Raw genomic sequence first — 21,586 nt, forward strand, 5'->3', positions numbered from 1 at the left:
GTTTTGTAATATAGTACCGCAGATTTTATTATGGACTAGGAAATACCCCTCCGGGCACCCCCTGCCCCGGCCCGGGGTCCCCCCCGCTGCGATCTGTCCCCCCGGGGGCGCCGCCGCCGTGGCTGAGGGCTCGGCCTTGCCCAGCGGCGGGGCCGCCTTGGAGCCGGCTGGCACGGGCTGGCGGGCAGGGGGGGCTGCGGGCACCTGCGCACAGCGGCCGCCCCGCCGCCGCCGCACACGCCTGGCGCACCAACACTGTGCATACATTTGCATTAGCCGCTACTCTGGTTAAGTAATTTGAAAAGTTTTCATGTTTACAGTAAACACAGAAGACACGTGGTATGACCTGGTTTTCCAGGTGAGCAGACACGCTGCTATTGCTGCTTTCTTACAATGATGGCCTAAGCAGAAACCCAGAGCAACCAGAACCTGCCCTGCCCGTCTGCTTCCATGTTTCACAGGAACTCTGTATCCAGCATGGCCACACTCTGAAAAGCGCAGTGTGTAACAGACGGGAGAAAGGTCGATCTACCCTCTTTGTACAATTAAGAAAATGAGGCCAAGAGAGAGAAAGTGACCTTCCAAATCTCTACAGATTTATGACCAAAGCGGGAATAAAACTAGGATCTTTTAAGTCCCAAATCAAGTGCCTTTATCGCAAGATCAACCTTCACTTTGGTTTATCTTTACAAAACATCTTTTATTATTATTTAATGTTTGTGTGACTAAGTGAATTCTAAGTTTAGAACTTAATTTGAGCCTGGAATAGCATAAGGGATGGCAGGGAAGCAGATTCTGAAGAAACTTTGCAGCATGCTCTGCTCTGACCTGTAACACAGCTGAGGTTAAATTCTGGCCACATCAAAAACAGTGGCGAAACTCCAACTGACATCACTGCATTGGTTTCCACAACTCAAACCTACGTGCCAGGATGTTTCAGTAGTGTTTCAGTGCCTCGGTACTTTTAAGTGGGATTAATTTAAGGTTACGGGCCAAACCCACATGAACTCACCAGCAGGCTGAGGTACCATATAGAAATACAGGATTTTCAGAGGAGTCCAACAGTGACAGAGTTCTCCCCCTGAATGAAGAGGTATTTCAGTGTCCTTTGCTACCAGACTACAGCTCGCCTTTGAGGATCTCCATGTGGATGTCCGAGTAAAATTTCTTCACTCCCGACTGAGACTGCTGCTGCCTGGAGCGATCACACTCAGTCTTAATATCATTCCTACTGTCAGGCAGAATCCACAGTTCTACTCCCCATCTAATTATGCACTTAAATCTATGATGATCATCACAGAGTTGGACAAATGTGTTGTACGTAGAATCTGTTAAAATCTGAAACTTCAGTTCCTCAGAAAGCTTTCCTGAATCACTGATCTGCAACGGTATTGTACCAGAGAATAAAGAACAGAAATGAAAACAAAGCCTGTCTTTTAAGTAGAGGTAGCCCTTAGAACAACAGATCAGTCTGAATTTTGAATAGGAAATAGCCTCCAGGGGTCAAAAAAATGAACTAACAAGAAGTGTAAAGGAAAATTTCAGTTGATCCCTTAACAGAGTTGTAGAACACTGAAAATACAGCTTTTTTTTTTTTTTTTTTTCCCCTAAAGAGAGAGGACACAATAGGGAAGCGATGTATTTCCAGAAAGTGCATATTGAAGTGCTTGGTCCAAGTTCCCCTCTCATGTTTTTGTCACTATGGCTTGTACTTCTGTACAAGGAACAAACGCTGAAGCACAAAATCAGCCCTGTAAACAAAGTTTCATGCACCGCTTACACCCTGCTGTACTTTTGCTGAAAAGTTACGAGTTCTGAAGAAATGCAGACATCAAGTTAACAAGAGCTGTTTTAAAGCTCAGTTGTTGTCTGAACTCTGTTTCTCATTTTGCATTTGCTATGTGAACTTCGAAAAATGTTTTGTTCCTTATGCCTCTTTTGGAGATTTGCCTGTGAAGAGAATGCAGAAAATATCAAACCGCCTGCAGGAAAGTGAGTGTCAAATTCCCCTCCCTAGGGATGAAGATCTTCCAACTCAAAATTTTAAGGTTATTAAGCCTATCACCAGCAGCAGGTTCAAACCAAGCTTAAGATACTTAAATAGCTTTTTGTGTATGAGGTGCAAATCAAGCAACAAGGTTTAGTTGGAGACCTTCTGATGTACTCACTGCCTGTACTCTGAATACTGTGGGAACATCAGTGGATTTTGAGGATGACTTTGCTAGCATGATTAAATCACAAAAGCTGCCAGCCTGCTGGATTGAGAACGGGGGGTAGGGTGGGTGGAAAAAGGATTTCATTTCAAAACCTACCAGTCAAGATGGCATGAGAGAAGACAGATGCACTGGTATATGCTGCATGGCCACCTTTTCGGTATAACGCCCAGGAAAAAGGTTTGGGTTTTTTTCATGTGTGGTATTCTAAAGGCAGAGCACACCTTTGCAGAACTTCACACAGTCAAGTACTGACTGTTTATTCACCTGCCTTCCTGGAGACTGGAGAGGTTAGAGCTCTATATTTGTATCATAAAACATAAAGTGGCATATTTTAGATGTTGTTCACTGGGTTAGGACATTGGTCTATCTCAAAAAGGTTGTGAACAGCTTGAGTTAAATGCAAGCTGAAATCAATAAAAATCTGTAGGATAGCATCTCATCTAACATGTTTTATAAAAAGTTGGATGAACTTTCTCTTTGACTTGAAGGAATGTAATCTTTTCCAGATACAACCTGGGCCTTTGTTTGCCTTTTTTTTTTTTTTTGTTTAGTTTGGTTTGGGTTTTTGTTAAGATACTGCTTAAGGATCGAGATTTCACAGAGGGACAGTGTTTAGAGGGACACCATAAAACAAAGCTCTTCCCACTCAATTCTAGTGGCAAACAGTCAATAAAAATTGCTTCTAGGAAAGAAGAAGAGTTTTGAAGAAGTGCCTTGAGAACAGAGAAAACCAGGAGGGACGCAGCAGTGGATAGTGTTACTCCTGGGATCAGAACCGTAACTCTGAATGCAACAGACCAAGTCAGCTGCACAGTGGAAGAGGGCTACACTTGCACAGCTGTTAAGTTTCAGCAGACTGACATAATACAAGCTCTTTCAGTTACTTCCCTTTTAAAGGCAAGCTGCTTGCCTCACATTATTCACTGCCCATTCAGCTGTGTTTGTATTTAACCCTGGAACTCCATGCAGCTAAAAACATAGACATTACCTTAATGTAAACAATATAGAATTTCTGATAATGCGAGCAGTTAAACACATCCGTAAAGCTTTGTGTGTGGTATACGAGACTCATGCGGTCAGCTCCTGCCTTGCACCCTGGCTCTGAAGCAATCCTAAAGGGTAAGTCCACAGCACTTCATAGGCCACTCTCCCAGCACTACTGTATGAGGAGCCATTGTGTGAGCAGTGAGAAAGAAGTTATTCCTGAAGGTAGGAAACATCTGTCTAAATCCCCTATGTTCCAGAGTGGAATCCAGATCTAACCTCAGGCAGATGGGAAAGTCTTACTATTTCAGCACAAGCCCGAGTGAATGATCATTGTAAGGAGAAAGGTGCTTCTCACTACAATCTACCTGGAGAACCAGACAGGGTGGAAACACTTTAAGTATTTAGTTATAAAGAAAAATCCAGAAAAATCAGAAATACCGGTGATATCAATGTCCATCTTTTCAAGGGGATCTGATCAGCCAAGCTGACTCTCTCCAGAGGCACATATAGAGGAAGGGCACCTAAGGAGTCCCTAGCGATCAAAAGAATAATTGGGTGCTGGATCAACCCATAAGGTAGAGGCAACATATACCTGGAAACTTTCAGGGGAGGAAAAAGGTTAGAGAAGACAACAGGGGATTCCTCTCCATACCCAGGATAGACACCCGAGGGAAGGCGTAAGTTAACATGGAAGAGAGTGCCCTGTTACCCGTGTGCATACCCAGAAGGCATGGCTCAGAGGAACACCGTTCAGGTGTGGCTCTGCAAAGCTCTGGTGCTGCCGATGGGGTGGGATTAGCACCAAAAGCTAAAAATCCTGTTAACTGCTGCAATTGTTGTCACGCTGGATGACATAAGGAGCCGGTATGTCTCAACTTGGGGGAGAACACTAATTCCCAAAGAGTACGTTCTTCGTAAAAGGGCAGACAAATACAAAGAGGTTGGTTCGCCAACTTGAGAAAGTAAGAGCAGGGAGACACAGTTACCTACAAACCCAAACATCCACAGCCTCTGAGTAGCACCTGTGACACTGTGGGACTTTTACCAAGGAAACTCACACAAGTGCCAAAAAACAGATGGAGTAAGTGACTGCCAAAGTTAAAAGCTCGCTTGGCACCAAGCAGATGGATGGCATCAGGTCAAAGGTTGCTGCCGGAGATGAACTTGGCACTAGAACTGGGGCCAGGGATGGAGAAAGATCTGGAATCAGATGAGTCCCTGGCACCACTCTTGAGATGGAAGATTTACACTGTTTAAGAAAGGGGGTTGTATTCCAGACAATTAAATTTGGAAATTGACACCATCAGCTCCAAGGATCCAAAGAAAGTCTCTGGATGACTGCAAGACTCTTTCCAGCGAGCTTACAGTTGTCAACACGCAAGCTGGCAATGACAGTGGGTAGAAACGTGCCCACTGGCTGCATTCGTTTACTCCCCACATTTATCCACCCACATGCCTCATAACCTGCCGCTGAGTTACTATGGAGTGGGTGGGAGCAGCTGGTCACGTGAGCTTCAGAGAAGAGAAAAGAGGGCTGAAAGCAACCTCCTGAGGATGCACTGCATTTAACCTGACACGCTCACCCAGCCTGTTCTTTGCAACCTGCAGTGCTGACAGTCCTACGGCCTCACCAGACAAGTGCTTACTACCAGAAAGTTTATCTTGCTGTTTAGCTATGTTTTCTTTACTGTAACATCAAATCATAATTTCTAGCCCTATCATCTGTGGACAAAGAACAACGTATTTCTTTCATCTCTGCAACAATTTCTTACATACTGGAAAAAAGTACCTTATCTCAGCCTTCTCTTCTTTAGACAGAAACAACACTATTTTTAGTCTTCCCTCATGAATCATGTTTTTAGGCCTCTGATCATGTGTTCTCCTTTGTCTCTAACAGTTGTCCATATCCTTTTCTGAAGTGCAGTACTCAAAATTGGACACATTCCAGCAAAGTATTACTAATGCCATGTAAAGCCAAGGGATTATTTTGAGTTTTGCAGAACAGTTGTGTTAATACACTATATTTTTTTCAACTGTGTAACATAATTGTTTTCCCATTTACTGATGTTTTTATTGAAATATTCCTCCTCTTGGGACCACACAGGTAGTTATTCCTACCTTCACATTTTGAACTTAAAATAATTTATTGGAAAAATGGCCTAAAAAGCTCGTAAATCAAGATTATATGACAGTCTAAGCTCATTCTCTGCTTAAATATTTGCAACTTCCTTCCTCTTACCATATGTAGTACCAGATACAGTTAATGATCTCTACGGGCTTCTTAGATCAGCTGATTTAAGAATACAGGCAGACCTGGAGACACGGGGAAGGCAGAGACATCGAGCAGCAAGGGCTGCCCTCTGCCAGGGAAAGGAAAAGGATGCCTTGACATGATTACAATCAGAAATCACTGGAGTTATTCAAGCACTCTCAAACTAGAGTCTCTAACAAACACTTTCATAGATGGAAGGTGGACCAGTGGTTAGGACAAACCCCTCTTTTTATAACAGATTTCATTATCCCATACATACTTCTTCTAACAGTGCCTTCTGATGTCAATGGAAACAGATGCTTTATCCTTGCAAATTACTCTGAAGAGTAAACTCCCCAGTACTGCTCTCTAGTTCCATCCCTTTCTCAGCAAGTGTCCCAGGTTTGCAGCAAAGTGCCTACCTTTTAGAAAAGGGCAAAACACCTTGTCACACTCCTCATCACTCTGCCACCACAGCACTTACTCCAGGCTTTCATCATCTTGCTTTGACAAAAAATCCCACTCTATTTGTTGGCTATCTTGCAAAACCCTGGATATGATGGCTTGTGGGATTGTAACGTACTGACTTCCTCACTCAGTGTGGAAATGGGAGCCATGAAGCAGGGTGACAATGTACATCATAACCACTGGAACAGCAGCAGGGAAGGGTTTCCTTGAGCCGATAACAGACAAGGTGCGCGTTTACCCAAGTCACAGAACTCTACTTTGTCTTCCCACTGACAGCCTCCTCTCTAACATCTCACAATATTCCCAGAAGCAAGTAAAGCCCCCTGAAAGCAACTAGTTCCTGTGTTATCCACATGAGAACTGGCCAGTTTCTGAAAAATCTATTTTTATACTAACCTTTGAGCTCTGAACTGCCTTGCTCTTGCGATACAGAGGGTTTTTTCCACTTGGCAAACCCCCTCTTCTCTATTTTATATTTCTTCAGTTGCAGCAGCAGGACAGCTATAGATGCTCATAGTGGATTTAACCCTGCCTGATGGCACGGGCTGGTGGGTAGGGGGGGCTGCGGGCACCTGCTCACAGCAGCCGCCCCCGGCCCCCCATACCCAAACCTGCTGCGCGAACCCAGTACAACACTGTACCCAGAAGTTCAACAGTGGATAATGTTTTCATCATATAGAAAAGAGTATTAAATTATTTTTAATTAGTTCAGAATCTTCTTTTAGAAGATAATTCTTAAATACAGACTTAAGAAGAGACTGTTGAGAACAAGGGGAGCAGTGCTCAGCCTACAGACGGACACCGTCCTCATGGGGTAGGGTAACGTACCTCCCTTGCCATGCCAAACAAATGTTACTGACTCAGCAAAGGAAGGGCAGACACTGTTTTCAAAATGGTAAGGAAAGGAGTAAAACATACTAAAACCAACTGCTTTGATCTCCCTTCAGGTTTGTTGCTTCTTACTGAGCAGTGAAGAAAAGGGAGGAGAGCCCTGCTACACATCACCGGTTACATTGTGCCAGAAAACACTGAAAGCCAAATGCCAGGTATTTGACAGATAAAGATACATCACTCCAGGACAGAGCTAGTTTCTTTGAATTGTATCCTGCAGAAAATCTATTCCAGGGTCTGTTTTTCATTCCCCTGTATTGCGATGAATTTAGATTTATGTTTAATAAATTGTTTGTGCAATGCTGTAACTGATAATCAGTGGCCTAAGGCTGTTGCCACTGCATAATCCTTGCTGATCTCCATGCCTTTGGGATACGTACATGTGAAGGTTAACTAATCAGAGCTGCTTTTGGCCTCAGCTGCCAAGATAATGTCCACACAGAACGGTGGGTTGAAAAATTGCATCCACTTCAGCGATGACTGTCCTACATAAAGATTGACTGATTGACTGGGTCGTGAAACCAGACGAGCCATTCAGCTGCGTGTATTTGAAACTCCACCCTTATCTTTCACATTTCCAAAGCAACAAGATGCTTGACAGGCCAGTGGTGCTCATTCACTGGGAGAAGTGTTGTTTTACTCCACGCCATTCATTCCATACAGCCTTGCCAGATTTGGGGTCCCTCCAGGTCCTTCAGATTTCTAACCATGGTTTTTAAATTGTGTTTAATAACCATTAGTAAGTTTAAATGCTGGTTACTGTGCAAGGCAGGAAGAGATATGCCTATACATTTCAAACCTACTATTTTACACAAGCAGGCTACCTATTAAAGTTACCTACATCTCATATCTCCTGACTACGAGATGATCATCTTACACTGGGGGAGGAAAATAAGTTTTATGCATATTTTCTTAGGTTTAAAACCAAAGAAAAACCCAAAGCCTCACCCACTCTGCTATCGCATCAGGTCATACTGACATAACACATTCAAAAACAAAGCTGGAGCCTTCAGACACATTACGTTAATGTTTCCTCTTGAGTAAACTGAGTCATTGGCAACAGCAACAGCCTTAATTTCTAGATAGACACGTCTGGAGAGGAGAAGAGAAATACACCCCCTGACAATGAACTCTCCAACTGTTCTCTAAAGCAGGGAACAGCAAGACTTGGGATTTCCGAGTTCAGTCTTAAATGCATTAGAAGAATGTTTCCAGTAACTGCAGGCACCTTTGCATGTACTCTCTATTCCTCCGTGTTCTAGCTTCTGCTCTTCTCCTAGCTATCTCCCATCATTTCCCATCCCAGGCTATCCTGCACTGTTTAACATTTACACTGTACATTTATGAATGCGCCATACACTCCTTTTACTTCTCCCTCCCACCCAACAGAGACAGACAGAGAAAACTTTACATTATATTTTTAAGAGACATTCCCTGGCAATTTATTATATGTGACTGTCTAAGACTGCAAAGCAATGGACCAAATTCAGCCCTGGATTACCTCCCACAAATCCACGGGAATAATGCTGAGGATGAATTTGGCTCTAAGAATTTTGTTAGAGAAGCAGTTGTTTGCATTCACAAGTCATTTATGAAACAGTCATCTAGTAACATGGGGAGTACAATGGCACAAGGAAACATTTGAACCTGAAACAGATGAAACAAGAAGCCAAGAGCAATAAACTTATAAGGAAACACAGATGCCTTTGACTAAGGCCAGACAGACATTTATTGGAAGCCAAGATTAGTAAGCCTTACCAGTTATAGTTACGTGATCATCTTTGGAGGCACTCTGTGTTTCTTTTAATTGGATCTCTGAGCTCACATCCACTTTTCTTCCAGATAACTGTAAAAAGGCTTTGAGAGAGGCAGGTACCTTGACTATAATTGAGCCTGGTAGAAATTTAAATGAAAGCTAGTTAGTTAAACATTGAGATCAAAACATGAAACAGGCAATTATTTAGCTAACACAAATCAATTTTTTTTAAGAGCCTTCAGACACAATAACCTCTTTTTTTGCCGCTAAAAGGATAAATGAAAATATTTTCATTTATTGTAACCAGAATACTGTATGTCACGTGCAGAAAATGGTGTCACAGTATTTCCCTGGCGGACATGAAAATGAATGTTGACATATACTGCTAGCAACAGCTCTTAGTAGAGAATCTTATTAATAGAATGATCAAGGGAATTTTTTTTTAGATCTTACAAGTATTATGACTTCAGTTTAATCTTCTAGTTGTGTATTTATACTCCCGAGCAGACAAGGATTGGGTTTGATGATTAATCCAGCCACTGCGTGGCACATTATGAAAGAACTGCTCCTCTGAATCATGAGATGCAGCTTACATACTGTTAACGCTAGCTAGCAATTGTCTTTGCATCTGTTCAAGGATGCGAACAGCTGGCTCTGTGCAGTAAGGCAGTCTCCAAAGTGACTAACCAGTTAAGACCATGTATCACTAAAATGTAAATTACTAGAAAAACTGCAGCTTTGGTGGCCCAAATAATCCTATCCTTGAGATTAGTAACAGAAATTCTGACTTCTTCTTCCTCTAAATATGTGGTTCTTTGCATCAGACTGAAGGCAGATGCTGGGCCCCCAACCTGCCCACATTATGCATATCTGGAATTACTCAGTCACAATGTTTGGAACCCGCACCCTACACATAAAAACAAAAATTCACAATATACTTTCTGTATTCGTGCCCTCTAGTTTTTGCCCAATTCCAATATTCGCTTTAGAAAAATTTAAAAAAGCTTCCTTAAATACATTCCAAAAGATGAAGCAGAACATAAGAAAACTGATGTTATAACAACTAAGTAGCAGTCAGAAAGCCACCCTAGCTATGTAATTTGAATTCAGCAGGATCACTTGCTTGTGACAGTCCTGATGAACAAATAACTGTCAGTATAATTTAGGCCTAAATTTTGCTGAATACACAAAAGCCTTAGGATAAGAAAGGGAAAAGGTCTTCACCTTTGGGTCCTCCTTGGAGAGTTGCTCAGTGACGTGACTCATAAAATCCAACACACATGCAGCTAATTTATCACAAATGGGACATTTTCTACACTGCAGCTGTCAGCAGTTACTCTGAATTTATGGGGTAAATGAAAACAGAACTTCAACTTTGCCTTCACTAAACTGAGCTGCCAGAAGAGATGTCAGGCAATGTTTTGAAAATAACATTGATTAGATTTTATTAAATACATTCCTCTTTGCTACTAACTCAGAGACATTAAACTTGTAATAAGTGATTCAAAAAGGTAACTAAGAAATAAATTTCCTTGCACCAATGGAACCAGAATAGCTGGTACAGAAGAACAGCATGCAAGTGATTACATGCATTTCCTTCATTACTCCCATTCTAAGTAACTGCTAGGTTTTGACAGGGCACAGGCTTACAGAGAAGAGAAGGGTACTCAATTCATTTAAACCACCTGAAGTGCCTGACATTATGTTAAAGTCAAATATAAAAATGCTGTAGCATTTGGTTTTGGTGGTTTGGTTTTTGTTTTGGGTTTGTTTTTTTTTTTTCTTTCCCCCAATACTAGGACTGACAAAATTTATTCAGGGATTTGTCATTTACAGTATCATACCTTCTGAATGGCAAAATTATGAATCTCACTTTAGGACTGAGCTTTTAACTAAGAATTGAAATTTTAGTGAATCATCAGGAGAAAAAAGGAAGAATTGATAGGGCAAAGCCATTTCATCTTTGTTATTCTGCCTTCCAATTTCAATAATGGGAGATGTTACCCAGAAAAGGTAGAAAAAAGAAATTTAAATGTGTGCCAGTTGTTACTCTGCACACACATACATCGGCATCATGGAGTAAACTCTGCGCAAGGCAAGAGGCCACTGTAATCCAAGTCAACTCTGCAGAATTCTGCTGGGTTCATTGCCAGGAAAAAAAGAAAAGTATTGAAAAATACAAAAATTCCGTACTCCATTTTAAGTATCATTGCCCCTTACAGTGTTTACTGTATTGTAAGTATTTATGTACATCTTCTAATAATAAGGTGGAAAAGAATGTAGATAACCAACAATCACAACTATTTTTTTCAGACAGATAAAAATACTCCTTTACCCCTTTTCTTGTATATCATAAGCTGCCACAAAAAAAATATTTATTTTGCTAACCTTTCTGGGATTTCAGATCCACTTTTCTTAATTGACTGACGTAAACATCTATCGTCCCATGATGTGTGGAAGCTTTTAGACTTCCATCTGATGAATCTTAAAAAAAAAAGAAAAAACTTGTGGACCATTCATGCTTTTAAAATAAAATTTGCTAGAAGCTTTACTTATACTTCAAACTGATTTTGTCAATTCTTCTGTGTTTGAGAAGTATCTTATATTCATTTACTGAATGTCAGACTCCTCTCAGAAAAACAGGTTTTGAACAAAACTTCTCTCACCAGCGTTGTGGCATACACTGGTCCCAAGGTCAAAGGCCTCCAGTTTTTATTGGACTTGTAGCATCTATACAGCCTCAACAACACTCCCCTCTTTCTAAAAGGATGAGTTTATCTCTGGGTGAAGATCAAGCACAAAATTTTAACACTAAAATCTATTTTAGTTGCAAAGAGTTTGTTTGCTCAGACTGCATAGGAAAGCTGCCCCATGCAAACAAGCAGTTGTTCACTGTAACAACTCGTCACACAGAAGAATTGTCTATCAGGCCTTTGGAAAGTCTTATTATCTGAATTTTAAACCAATGTTTGAGAGAACCACTGCACTTTAATATACATAAGAAAACATCATTTGTTCTTTGCCCTGGAATAGAGGCCTACATTTGCTTCTATACCTTCTTAGCTGTAATTGAGGATAACAAAACTTTCTGAAGAAATATTTTGACAAATAGAAAGCCTTTAAGAAGCCTTAATTTTATACTTGAAAATATATTTAATTACTTGCAATGTATTCCAGTTTTAAATACATAAATTTACAGAATATTACAGTGAAGTCCTAAAGACTTAACTTTTGAACTACTGAACAGACTTATAGCTGATAAAAATTGCAAAGAAATTAAGCAACTTGAGAAGTTACATACGTACATGCGCAAAAGAGTGAAATATCTTTTTAGATATAATGTTAGAAATGAAAGCATTGACAAGAAAACCTGAGATACCGAGAGAGACTGATTTTCTCAGGTTCTGGATGTTCATAGAAAAAGAAACAGTCAAACTTTCAGAAATAGCTAAAATAACAAAATCAAACCTGAATGAAGCTTCCCGTTTTAAAAAGTAAAAACTTTAATGGGAGAATAAACTTAATTAATCATAACAAGGATGTCTAGCATTAATGCCTTACACTTGCCACACAGTTTTAGCTCTACATAAACTCGTCTGGAGCTATTCTGATCCCAGATCTCAAGCACAGCTGCTGAAGATCAGTGTATTACATAGAACAGTAAAACCATTGAAAGGCACTATCATCCCACAACTAAAACAGATTTCTTTGGAGGGGAAGTAATAATAAAAAAGAAAAGATTATCGAATCCATATTTAGTCAGCTGAGAAACTAATACCATCTTTGGCTAACAAGATCTAGAATTGGATGTGAATGTTCCTGCCATCTCAATAGACTTTATGTTAAAGAAGTTCTGTTCCAAAATGACAAAAATATTAATTGTGAATTGGAATTAATGAACTAGAAAAAAAGGTTTTACTTTGTGACAATGAAACGTTTTATTGATGACTTTTTAAAAGGTTGTTAACATTCATGTTTGAAAGTTAAAGTCATTAAAACAGCAAAGTTTGATATGAATCAACCTTTTTAATGAGCATTTTTGGTAGCAAACGCTTGGCATTTTCATGTAAAGGCTATTTTTGCAGATATTCCTAATCAAATTTAGTAACAGGCAGTCACTGAATCTCCTCATAATCTTGACAGACTGTGCTGGCAACAGATACCAGAAATATCCGGCCTCTGACTCTTCTGCTTTAACAAAAACATGCAATTAGTTGTTTTATCTGCACTATGAAAAAAGAAAATTCCTGTGATAGGACAACAACTTTCTCCAGGGAGAGCAACTGTGAGTGGCCTGTACGGCACCACCAGCTGATGGTGCCTTACGGGGACCAATGTTTAATCAGTGAATCCTTCCCTCTTCCGACTCTTCAAATCCAAAAGCAGCTCTTGCAATTTTCTTGACAGTGGAAAGATGCCTTTTGCAAATCTAGCAGCCTCATTGCAAGACCAGAAAGTGTTCTTTTTAGATTTTCAATTAATATGTATTTTTAAAAAGAAAGTGGAAAAAAAAAAGTTCTCATGTTGTGAGAGACCTGATTCTGTTTGCAGAAGGCATAAACATAAATAAAGGATGCAGGAAGAGGACTGTAGGCATAGGCTCAGCACAGCACAGATCCACCTCTAAAGTAAAAAAAATTAAACCAAACCAAAAAACCAACAAACAGCCTCGAGGGAAATGGGAACACTTTTCTATGGGAAGATGACTTGCCAGATTTTGACTCCCAGGGTATACCACTGAATAGAAAGTTTCACATGGCAGAAGAAACTACAACAAAGTTTCAGAAACACTGGGAACTTTGGTAGCATTAGCCGAACACTGAAGCTGACATTACAATACCTGTTAAGCTTTGATCTACAGAAATAACATGAAATGTATTTTATGGAAACAATTGAAGGATTTATGGAAATAATTTTATGGATATGATATTAAATACAAATTCTTAGATCCAAATAAGAATGTCAAGAGACTTAAAGTTGTTCAGTACTTCTGTGAAGTCTATTAAATATGCTGTTTAAGTTTTATGTCTCTAACTCTGAACTAATGAGAAGGGGAAAAAAACTCAGAAAATGGATTAAAACCAGCAAGAATGAGGTTATATAACAAAAAAGGCCCAAGTCAAATAAATAAATGTTTCAACAAGAAAAATTACCCTACATTAAGTAACACAATCTGGTAAGACAAAACCTGTAACTGAAATAGTAATGAAGACAATGCACATTTTACCATTATGACACAACAAAGCTAAGGCAATTTATTTTTAAATATACACCCAGTGTTAGCTGAGATCAATGTGAATAACTGATGGTAAAAACAAGGGAAGTGCATAGTTTGAACTCAGAGTTTGCTAAGGACTGACAACTCAAGGGGAAATACAAGGATGAACCGTTCTACTGGAAATGGAACAGATGGTCACTCTTGAGCAACTTCAGCTATTTAAGAATCAGTACAGGGGGGAAAAAAACAAAGGGGAAAAAAGGCAGTGAAGCAAGATGTCCTTGACAAAGATTTTGTTAAGCTTTATGAAAAATATGTACAGTTTGAAGAATAAGGCCTAAGTCACATAATTTGAGAAAGACTATCCAGTTAAAGATCACTGAAAGGCCCACAAAGGTGACAAAACTGGAATATTATTTGAAACATTTAGTATCTTTTCTTCCTTCCTTTTGTAAAGCCAAGGACTGAAGAATGGATAAACACAAATGATCTTTCCTTAAATCTAAGTAAAAACACATTTGCTTTTCCTAATAGCACATAATGACTGACGTTGCTCATGTTAAAATCAATGAAAACATTTATTTCAATAGGAAAGCACAAAATACTTACCATGAATTGGTTAAAGATAGGAGAAAGTATAAGACTCCAACATGTCTGAACTGTAAGGAAGATTTAATTCTTACTGAACTGGCTAGCTAGTATAATTTGTTGATTAAGATTAGTCAATTTTCTTGTTTTAGTTCACTGTTCTAAAACTGTCACGTGAAAAATATGAGAAGCCGAAATGTATACATTAAACAGGGTAACCGCACATACTACTAAAAAACTCATTAGCTGTCCTTACCATACTCACCATCCAAACCTGGCAAAACGATGTAACACAGAAAGCAAAGAAACATCTCAACAAAAACAATTTGTTTGCTAAATAAATTGTCCAGATTCTCTTTTTACCTCTAAATGATCTTATCTTCTACCTTGACTTTAAAGTTCTATGAATTGGTTTTAAAGGCCATCGTCTCTTTTGGAGAACTTACTCTCTTCGAAAAAAATCATTAAACGTATTACGATGCAGGGTTGAAGCGACATGCCAAGCCCAACTTCACCTTGATAAGCACCTGACCTACTTTGTATCAAATGGGAACTTCCCCTTTGACAATCTATACGTGCTGCCCAAATCTATGCATCCTCTTCCACACACTGCATCATACTGTGCTAATCCTCTCTGCAAACCAATTAGCTACAGGTCTCTACTAGTTTAAATGTTTAAGACACTAATGGAGTGGAAGTAACTTCTGAAGAGAAATATGCATCTAGCCAGGAACATGACTGTCAATAATATGAAATCCCCAGTAAAAATATAGTCTCCTGTGGAAGTTCCAACATATTATGTAAAAAAGCCTATTTGTGAGCCCAAGTTGGAGGACAGTAACCAGCAGTGAACTCCAGGGTCAGTACTGGGTCCAGTCCTGTTTAACATCTCCATTAATGACCGGAATGATAGAGCAGAGCATACCCTCAGCAATATGCTGATGACACCAAACTGGGAAGAGGGTCTGATATGCCAAAAGGCCATGCTACCATCCAGAGGGAACTGGACAGGCTGGAGAAATGGGCTTGCAGGAATGCCATGGGCCCTGCAACTTGAGAGGGATGTGAAGGTCCTTGAAAGCAACAAAGCTGGCAAAAGGGCTGGAAGGAATGTCCCGTGAGGAGCAGCTAAGGCCTTTGGGCTTGTCTAGTTTGGAGAAGACGGATGAGAGGTGACCTCATTGCTACCCTTCCTGAGGAGGGGCTATGGAAAGGGAGCTGATCTCTTCTCCCCGGTACCTGGTGAGAAGATGTGGAGGAATGGTTCAAAGGTGTGTCAGGAGAGGTTTAAACCGGACAACAGGAAGCTTTTCTTTACCAAGAGGATGGTCAAACACAACAGGCTTCCTGGAGAAGTGGTTGATGCCCCAAGCCTGTCAGTGTTGAAGAGGCATCTGGACAATGTCCATAATAACATGCTTTAACTTTTGGTCAGCCCTGAACTGGTCAGGCAGTTGGATTGGGTGACTGTTGTGGGTCCCTTCCAACTGAAATATTCTATGGTAAGAGTAAAGAAAAAAAAATATTGTTCCAAATACAATATAAACTCAAGTGCTACTGTAATAACATACAAAATCTTCAATGCCACGATATGAGATGCTATAAAACACACCTAATGTAACACCAAAATTATTTATTGCTATAGAACACATACAGAAGTAAAAATGCTATATAATCTACATTCAGAAGGACACAGAGGGAAGGAGAACATGGAAACAAAGACTGATGATAAAACCAAGTATTAACTCAATAGATATTAACTCAGAGCGGACCTTTTTTTTTAACTTTCATTTTCCATAACCTGATACCTAAGGGATAAGAAAAAGCAGCAGATTCCAACCTACCTGGAGAACAGCACTCTCCAGGTATGGTGTGGAAGAAAGCACAGGAACAATGGGAAAAAAATTACAGGTCTGTCCTTGGCAGAACACAGAAGGTCAAGTTCCAAGATACAAGGAAAATGAAGGACACTTGAAATGGGAGCCAAAACATTAACATACTTCAAGCAGATGGCAGAAACTAGATCAGCAGAACTAATTGCTATTAAGAGACAAGTGTGTGCATGGATTTTCTAAAGTACTTTAGGCTCTAGTTTATGAAGCACAGTAGATGTCTTTTAAGGGGATTCAGAAATGAGGGTTTTAATTTTAAAATTCCCTAGATCATGTGTTAAAAATTGACTCCTCAAGACAAAACTCACAGATGAAGCACTGCTTCTAAATACACAGTTGTTTATTGTTTTATTTTTCAGTTATCCAAAACTGTCCTAAATACTGTAACTGTTTTCTATAATTGATTCCCTTCTTAAAATGAAACTTTGGTGTTTTGCCTCAGTACTAGCAAATTGCCTTACAACAACCGTCATCACAATGAATGATCTCTGTCACCTCAGTTTACTTTCATGTCAGGAACATACTCGAATTTATATTTTTGAGAAAGTTGATTTAAGACAGTATCACAGCAAGTCACTAAAGCCTTCAGGTCATCTAGTGTGGGTTACTGAAGAAAGAAATCAGCAGAACAAGGCAAACTGACACCAACATATTTAAGAAAAAAAAAAATAAAATACTATCTCAATATAGTTTTCCTTGCCAGAATAAGTCCCTGCTGCCCCCAACCTGGTTAAGGTTGTTTCCTCCCTTCTGAAATGAAACCACCACCATAAGCTTTATCATTTTCAACTATACCAAACTTTCATGGTTGAAACATAGAAGATTTGTTTCTTTAATGCATAACTGGGTTAAACATAAGTAATCCAGTAAGGAAAAAAACCCATGGTTTTTGGAGCTGGTAGGGGAAAATTTGGCTTGGCAGCAGAGTAGAGAATACATAATCAGACCATACCAATAACATTGAGAAATAAGCAAATTCTAGCAGGACTGAACATGAGCCAGCAGTGTGCCCTGGCAGAAAAAGTAGTCCAGCAGTCTCCTTGGCAGAATTAGCTGAAGCATGGCCAGCATATCAAGGGAAGGGATTATCTACTCTGCACTTATTAGACCACACCTAGAACACAGTGTCCAGGTGTTGGGACTCCCAAGAGACAGGAGACATCAATAAACTGCATTGAATTTAGCAGAGAAGCATCAAGATAGTTGGGGCGTGGAACATCTTCCCCATCAGGAGAGGCTGAGGAATGAAGATTTGCTCATCTTGGAGAACAGACTGCTTCAGAACCTGATGGCAGCTGTCTAGTATCTATGAGGAGGTGATAAGGACAACAAAGTCAGGCTCCTCAGAGTGGTACATGATGACAGCACCCTAGACAATGGTTGGAATAAAACAAAAAAAAAACACCAAAAAAACAAAAAGCAAACACCCACCCAAAAAAAACCAACCAGAAGAGAGTTTCCGTCTGGAGAGAAGGAAAATGTTTTTCACCCTGAGGACAGTTATAGCAGTGGAACAGTTTACCCAGAAAGGCTGTACAGTATGTGTCCTTGGAGGTTTTCAAGACCACAGAATAGAGCCCTGAGCGACCTCACATTTGGCATGGCTTTGAGTAGAAGCCTGGAGATTAGAGACTGCTTGAGCAAGGGTGCTGGACAAGATGACCTCCAGAAGTGCCTTCCAACCTCAGCCACTCCATGATTCTGCAACTTCCCAAGGTCTCTTCCAACCTGAGTTTTCCTATTAATTTTCTGAATAAAAATTCAAAAGATTAAGCTAGTTTTATAAACAAAGTACTCCATTACTTTTTCTAAGATGGCTCAGATTTCTAATGACTATTTTAACTATTAAACTGGAAGTAAAAATAGGTCTGGTTGTTTTAAATTAAGAAGTAATTCAAAACCCATAGAACATTTGTTAGAAGTAGGAAGCTTCTAGCATAGGGTTGGAAAAAAATTTGTCAGTGAACAACAAAGCTTACAGTATAGAAATAAAGAACAAATAATCCCTACTTTCATACTTTAATTATGTCAGTGTGAAACTACCATATGCCAGATACTTAAAAGTCAGACTGAATTTTGGATAGTCTTCAAAGAATAGATTTACACAAACAAGTAGTATCAAAATAAAAAACCAAATAAAATGAAATTATCCTATAAATAATAAAAAGGAAAATTAAAGGGAGTGAGACACAATAGCATTGGTTTTGTTTTAATGCAAAATTATAGACAAATTTTCCCCAAAACGTTTTGAAAAAAATCTAGCACTCTTCACTCGTTTGACTTGTAACTACATCTCTCAAAATCAAAAGACATATCCATAAAATCTAGAGAGGAGTGCATTTTTTCAGTTAACTGATAAAATTCTGCCTCCAGTAAAATAAACAACTACATCCCTATGAAAACCCAGCCAAGGAAGCTGGAAGATCTGAGTTGTTATTCCTATTTCTGTCAGGAAAACCCTGTCAGGTCTCTGGCAATCCAACAAGCTATCTTGTTGTGTAAGGTTCTCATACACAAAAACCTTTCACTGAAAAATTTATATTTTCTTCTCAAGTTTTTAGAATTGAGCCATTGGATCTTGAAGAGTTTGTTGCCTTTGGAAAAATCCATAAAAGTCTTAAGGATGTTTAATGCTCTTTAGGAAAAGATTAAGTCTAATGGTTTCGGACTTGAAATCTGAAAAATAAAGTTTGTTCATCTGTAGTATGAGTCTTAATGTTTAAGCTGAACCTGGTTAATTAAGGAAAATAATCATCATCTGTTCATGGAAAAAGCTATCTCCTGTGTTAAGAAACCTTTATTTAAACACTCTTCATACCCTATGAATTTATTTAACAGAAGGAAAAATCAGACTAGCAAGCCTAATTTAATTCTGTGGTTTAATGACTAATTTATAAGAATGTGTATTGCATTCATTTTCCAGTAATGTTAAGATAGATCATTTAGAAACATAAGAGTTGCAACAGACTGTCCCTGAACAATGCTTAATGAGTGACTATGGTTACTACCATTAGCAGAAGTCTTTGACATTTGGGCCTGTAACCAAGTTTATTTACAGAAGGGAAAATCCTTCTATGTACATTCAAGAGACAATAAACCGTGTCTATGATACTTTATTTCTATGGCAGAAAATTGAAGTAAACAAATTTGAGTTTCTCACTTTTGTGTTGACATACTATAAAATGTGAGTGATATAATGTATACCATAATTGATAACTCCAAGTTATCCTGTTGGATAAAAACTCAAGTTCCTGAAAGAAAATTTATGAGTCATTTTTATTTCTGAAGGGAAAACAATGATTAGCATAATAGTTTGGAAACACTGTTCCAATTATCACAAACCTTTCCTCCCTGCCCCCTCCCAAATATGTAATACATCAATGATGAATGCTTGGCAATAAAAGTCAAACATCACTAATCATTGATATCAACAAATGTAAGACAGAGAACTAGGTTAAAGGCAAAATTACTGCACTTGACATACGCCTGGTGTTCTCTCATGTCCTTTTATCCCATCAATCTAAAAAATGGCACCTAGACTCAGTCTAACTTGTGCAAAGCCCAGCAAATATTGTGGTATCGGAAGTTAGACAGTGTGCCTTGCCCAGCTGCAACAGGCTGACAGTCCGGTTCAGAAAGGATTTCCTTCAGCTACACAGCTATCAGTGCTATTCCTGAAAAGAAAAGAGGGCAGAATATGCGAGAAATCACCTCCTTTTTAGTCTCCCTGTGACTATTTAGCTTTTTAAAAGAAAGGAAGACTGAGAAAAGAGGTGTCTCAGAGCAAAAGCAGAACCTACCTACTGTAATACTCCCTGTTTTGGTCTGAAGGCTGGTGTTACCTGTTAGGAAAAGACAAGGAGAAAAAACCACAACGTTAAAAGCATATTCTTTAACTGGTTTCTGAAGTCATAGCAGTCTAATGCAATCCTATAGAAGGTCATTTTTATATTTTAGTTGTAATAGTATATCCGATTTGCATATGAAAGCAAAATAGCATAAACCAGTTATATTGCTTGAGTATTACTGCTTTACAAACAAAAATCTCAACACATGTGGGTAATGATGAAGTGATTCCAGACAAGAAAAACACTCTGAGTAAAGCTTAAAGACATAGACTCAATGTGAAAGACAGAAAAGCAGAGAGGCATTGTGAGGCTATAGCACAATATTCTCTTATTTTATTTTGGGCCTTTTTTTTTTTTTGGTTTAATAGCTCTGACGCCTGAAACAGCACTATGGATGATTTAAGTAATTTAATAGGATGAGTAACAAAGAGTTTCTATTTTCCTCTTTTATATACACACACACTGCTCCCCTGTACCAGAGAGGATTTTTTACCTTATCCTCAAAGGCTACTTCCTAGGCTCACTGCACAATACCTAGTGCTTCCAAGCTTATTCTCATGTGCATGATGACCCCTTGTCAATGATTTTCATTGACTTCAGTGAGATCTCAGTGTGTTGGACAAACTGAAGAATACCAGGCAGAAATGTGTAAGGTATAAAATGCAGAACGGTCTCCTACTGAACTTGTGTTACTTTTAACAGGCACTAGTGTTTTAGCCTTAATCTCAAAATACTTGCTCTTCTCCTTTACCTATGGCATCAAGAAAATCTGGACAAGGACAGATGCACCTCATAACAGAAAAGTCATCTATACTACTAACATTCTTCCATAGTTCCATGTATGTTACATATGTGTAATTGCCGCACAAAAAAATGCTTTAAATTAAAAAAATAAACCCCAACATGCCATTCTTTCCACTCTCTCATCTTTCCAGGAGGATAACAGATTGAAAAATAGGGTTGATCACAGTAAGAGTCCAATTGAGTAATACACAGTATTCACAATGCTTTTCAGATCTTTCAGAAGAAGCCTTTAAAAACTGCAAATGGATCAAGCTCTACTCCCATCTTCTGTAATTACACAGTAGTAAACAACCATTAGGGTAGAATGCATTCCGCTGTATATGACCTGTAGTGTTTTTCTTAGCGGTCTGTGGGCTGAAAGCTAGAAAAGCAGCCTATCATCGATAGTCTTAAATTCATCCTTTCAAGCACATAATGTACGAAGTACTTAGGGATTCTGAAGATCAGAGTTGAAACAAGACCGTATTTCAATGAACTTGAAAGACGGCTGGCTTTAGTATCTGCTATTTTTAAAAGGCACACTGTAATTATCCAACCCTTTTCCCCATTCTGTCATAACTAGTACTTATTTTTGCACAACCTACAAAATAGCCTAGGGTTTTGTCAGCTAGCAACTCCCATGGAGCTGAAGCTAGATTATACTCTGAACAGAGCCCCTGGGACTTGT

The 21,586-nt window shown here is 39.2% G+C and overlaps 1 protein-coding gene across 2 annotated transcripts in view; it reads right to left on the reverse strand.

Annotated features, from left to right (window-relative positions):
* Nucleotides 1-21,586, reverse strand: part of FAM185A (family with sequence similarity 185 member A) — a 51,906-nt gene that overhangs the window by 7,302 nt on the left and 23,018 nt on the right. For both annotated transcript variants that reach the window (XM_037388847.1, XM_037388845.1), the window contains exons 5-7: nt 20,068-20,109; nt 10,958-11,053; nt 8,572-8,706 (exon numbers count right to left, since the gene is read on the reverse strand). In XM_037388847.1, the coding sequence (XP_037244744.1) occupies nt 8,572-8,706; nt 10,958-11,053; nt 20,068-20,109 (273 nt within the window). The remainder of the gene's footprint in view (nt 1-8,571; nt 8,707-10,957; nt 11,054-20,067; nt 20,110-21,586) is intronic.

Source organism: Falco rusticolus, chromosome 5 (assembly GCF_015220075.1).
Source record: "Falco rusticolus isolate bFalRus1 chromosome 5, bFalRus1.pri, whole genome shotgun sequence".
NCBI classification, from domain to species: Eukaryota; Metazoa; Chordata; class Aves; order Falconiformes; family Falconidae; genus Falco; species Falco rusticolus.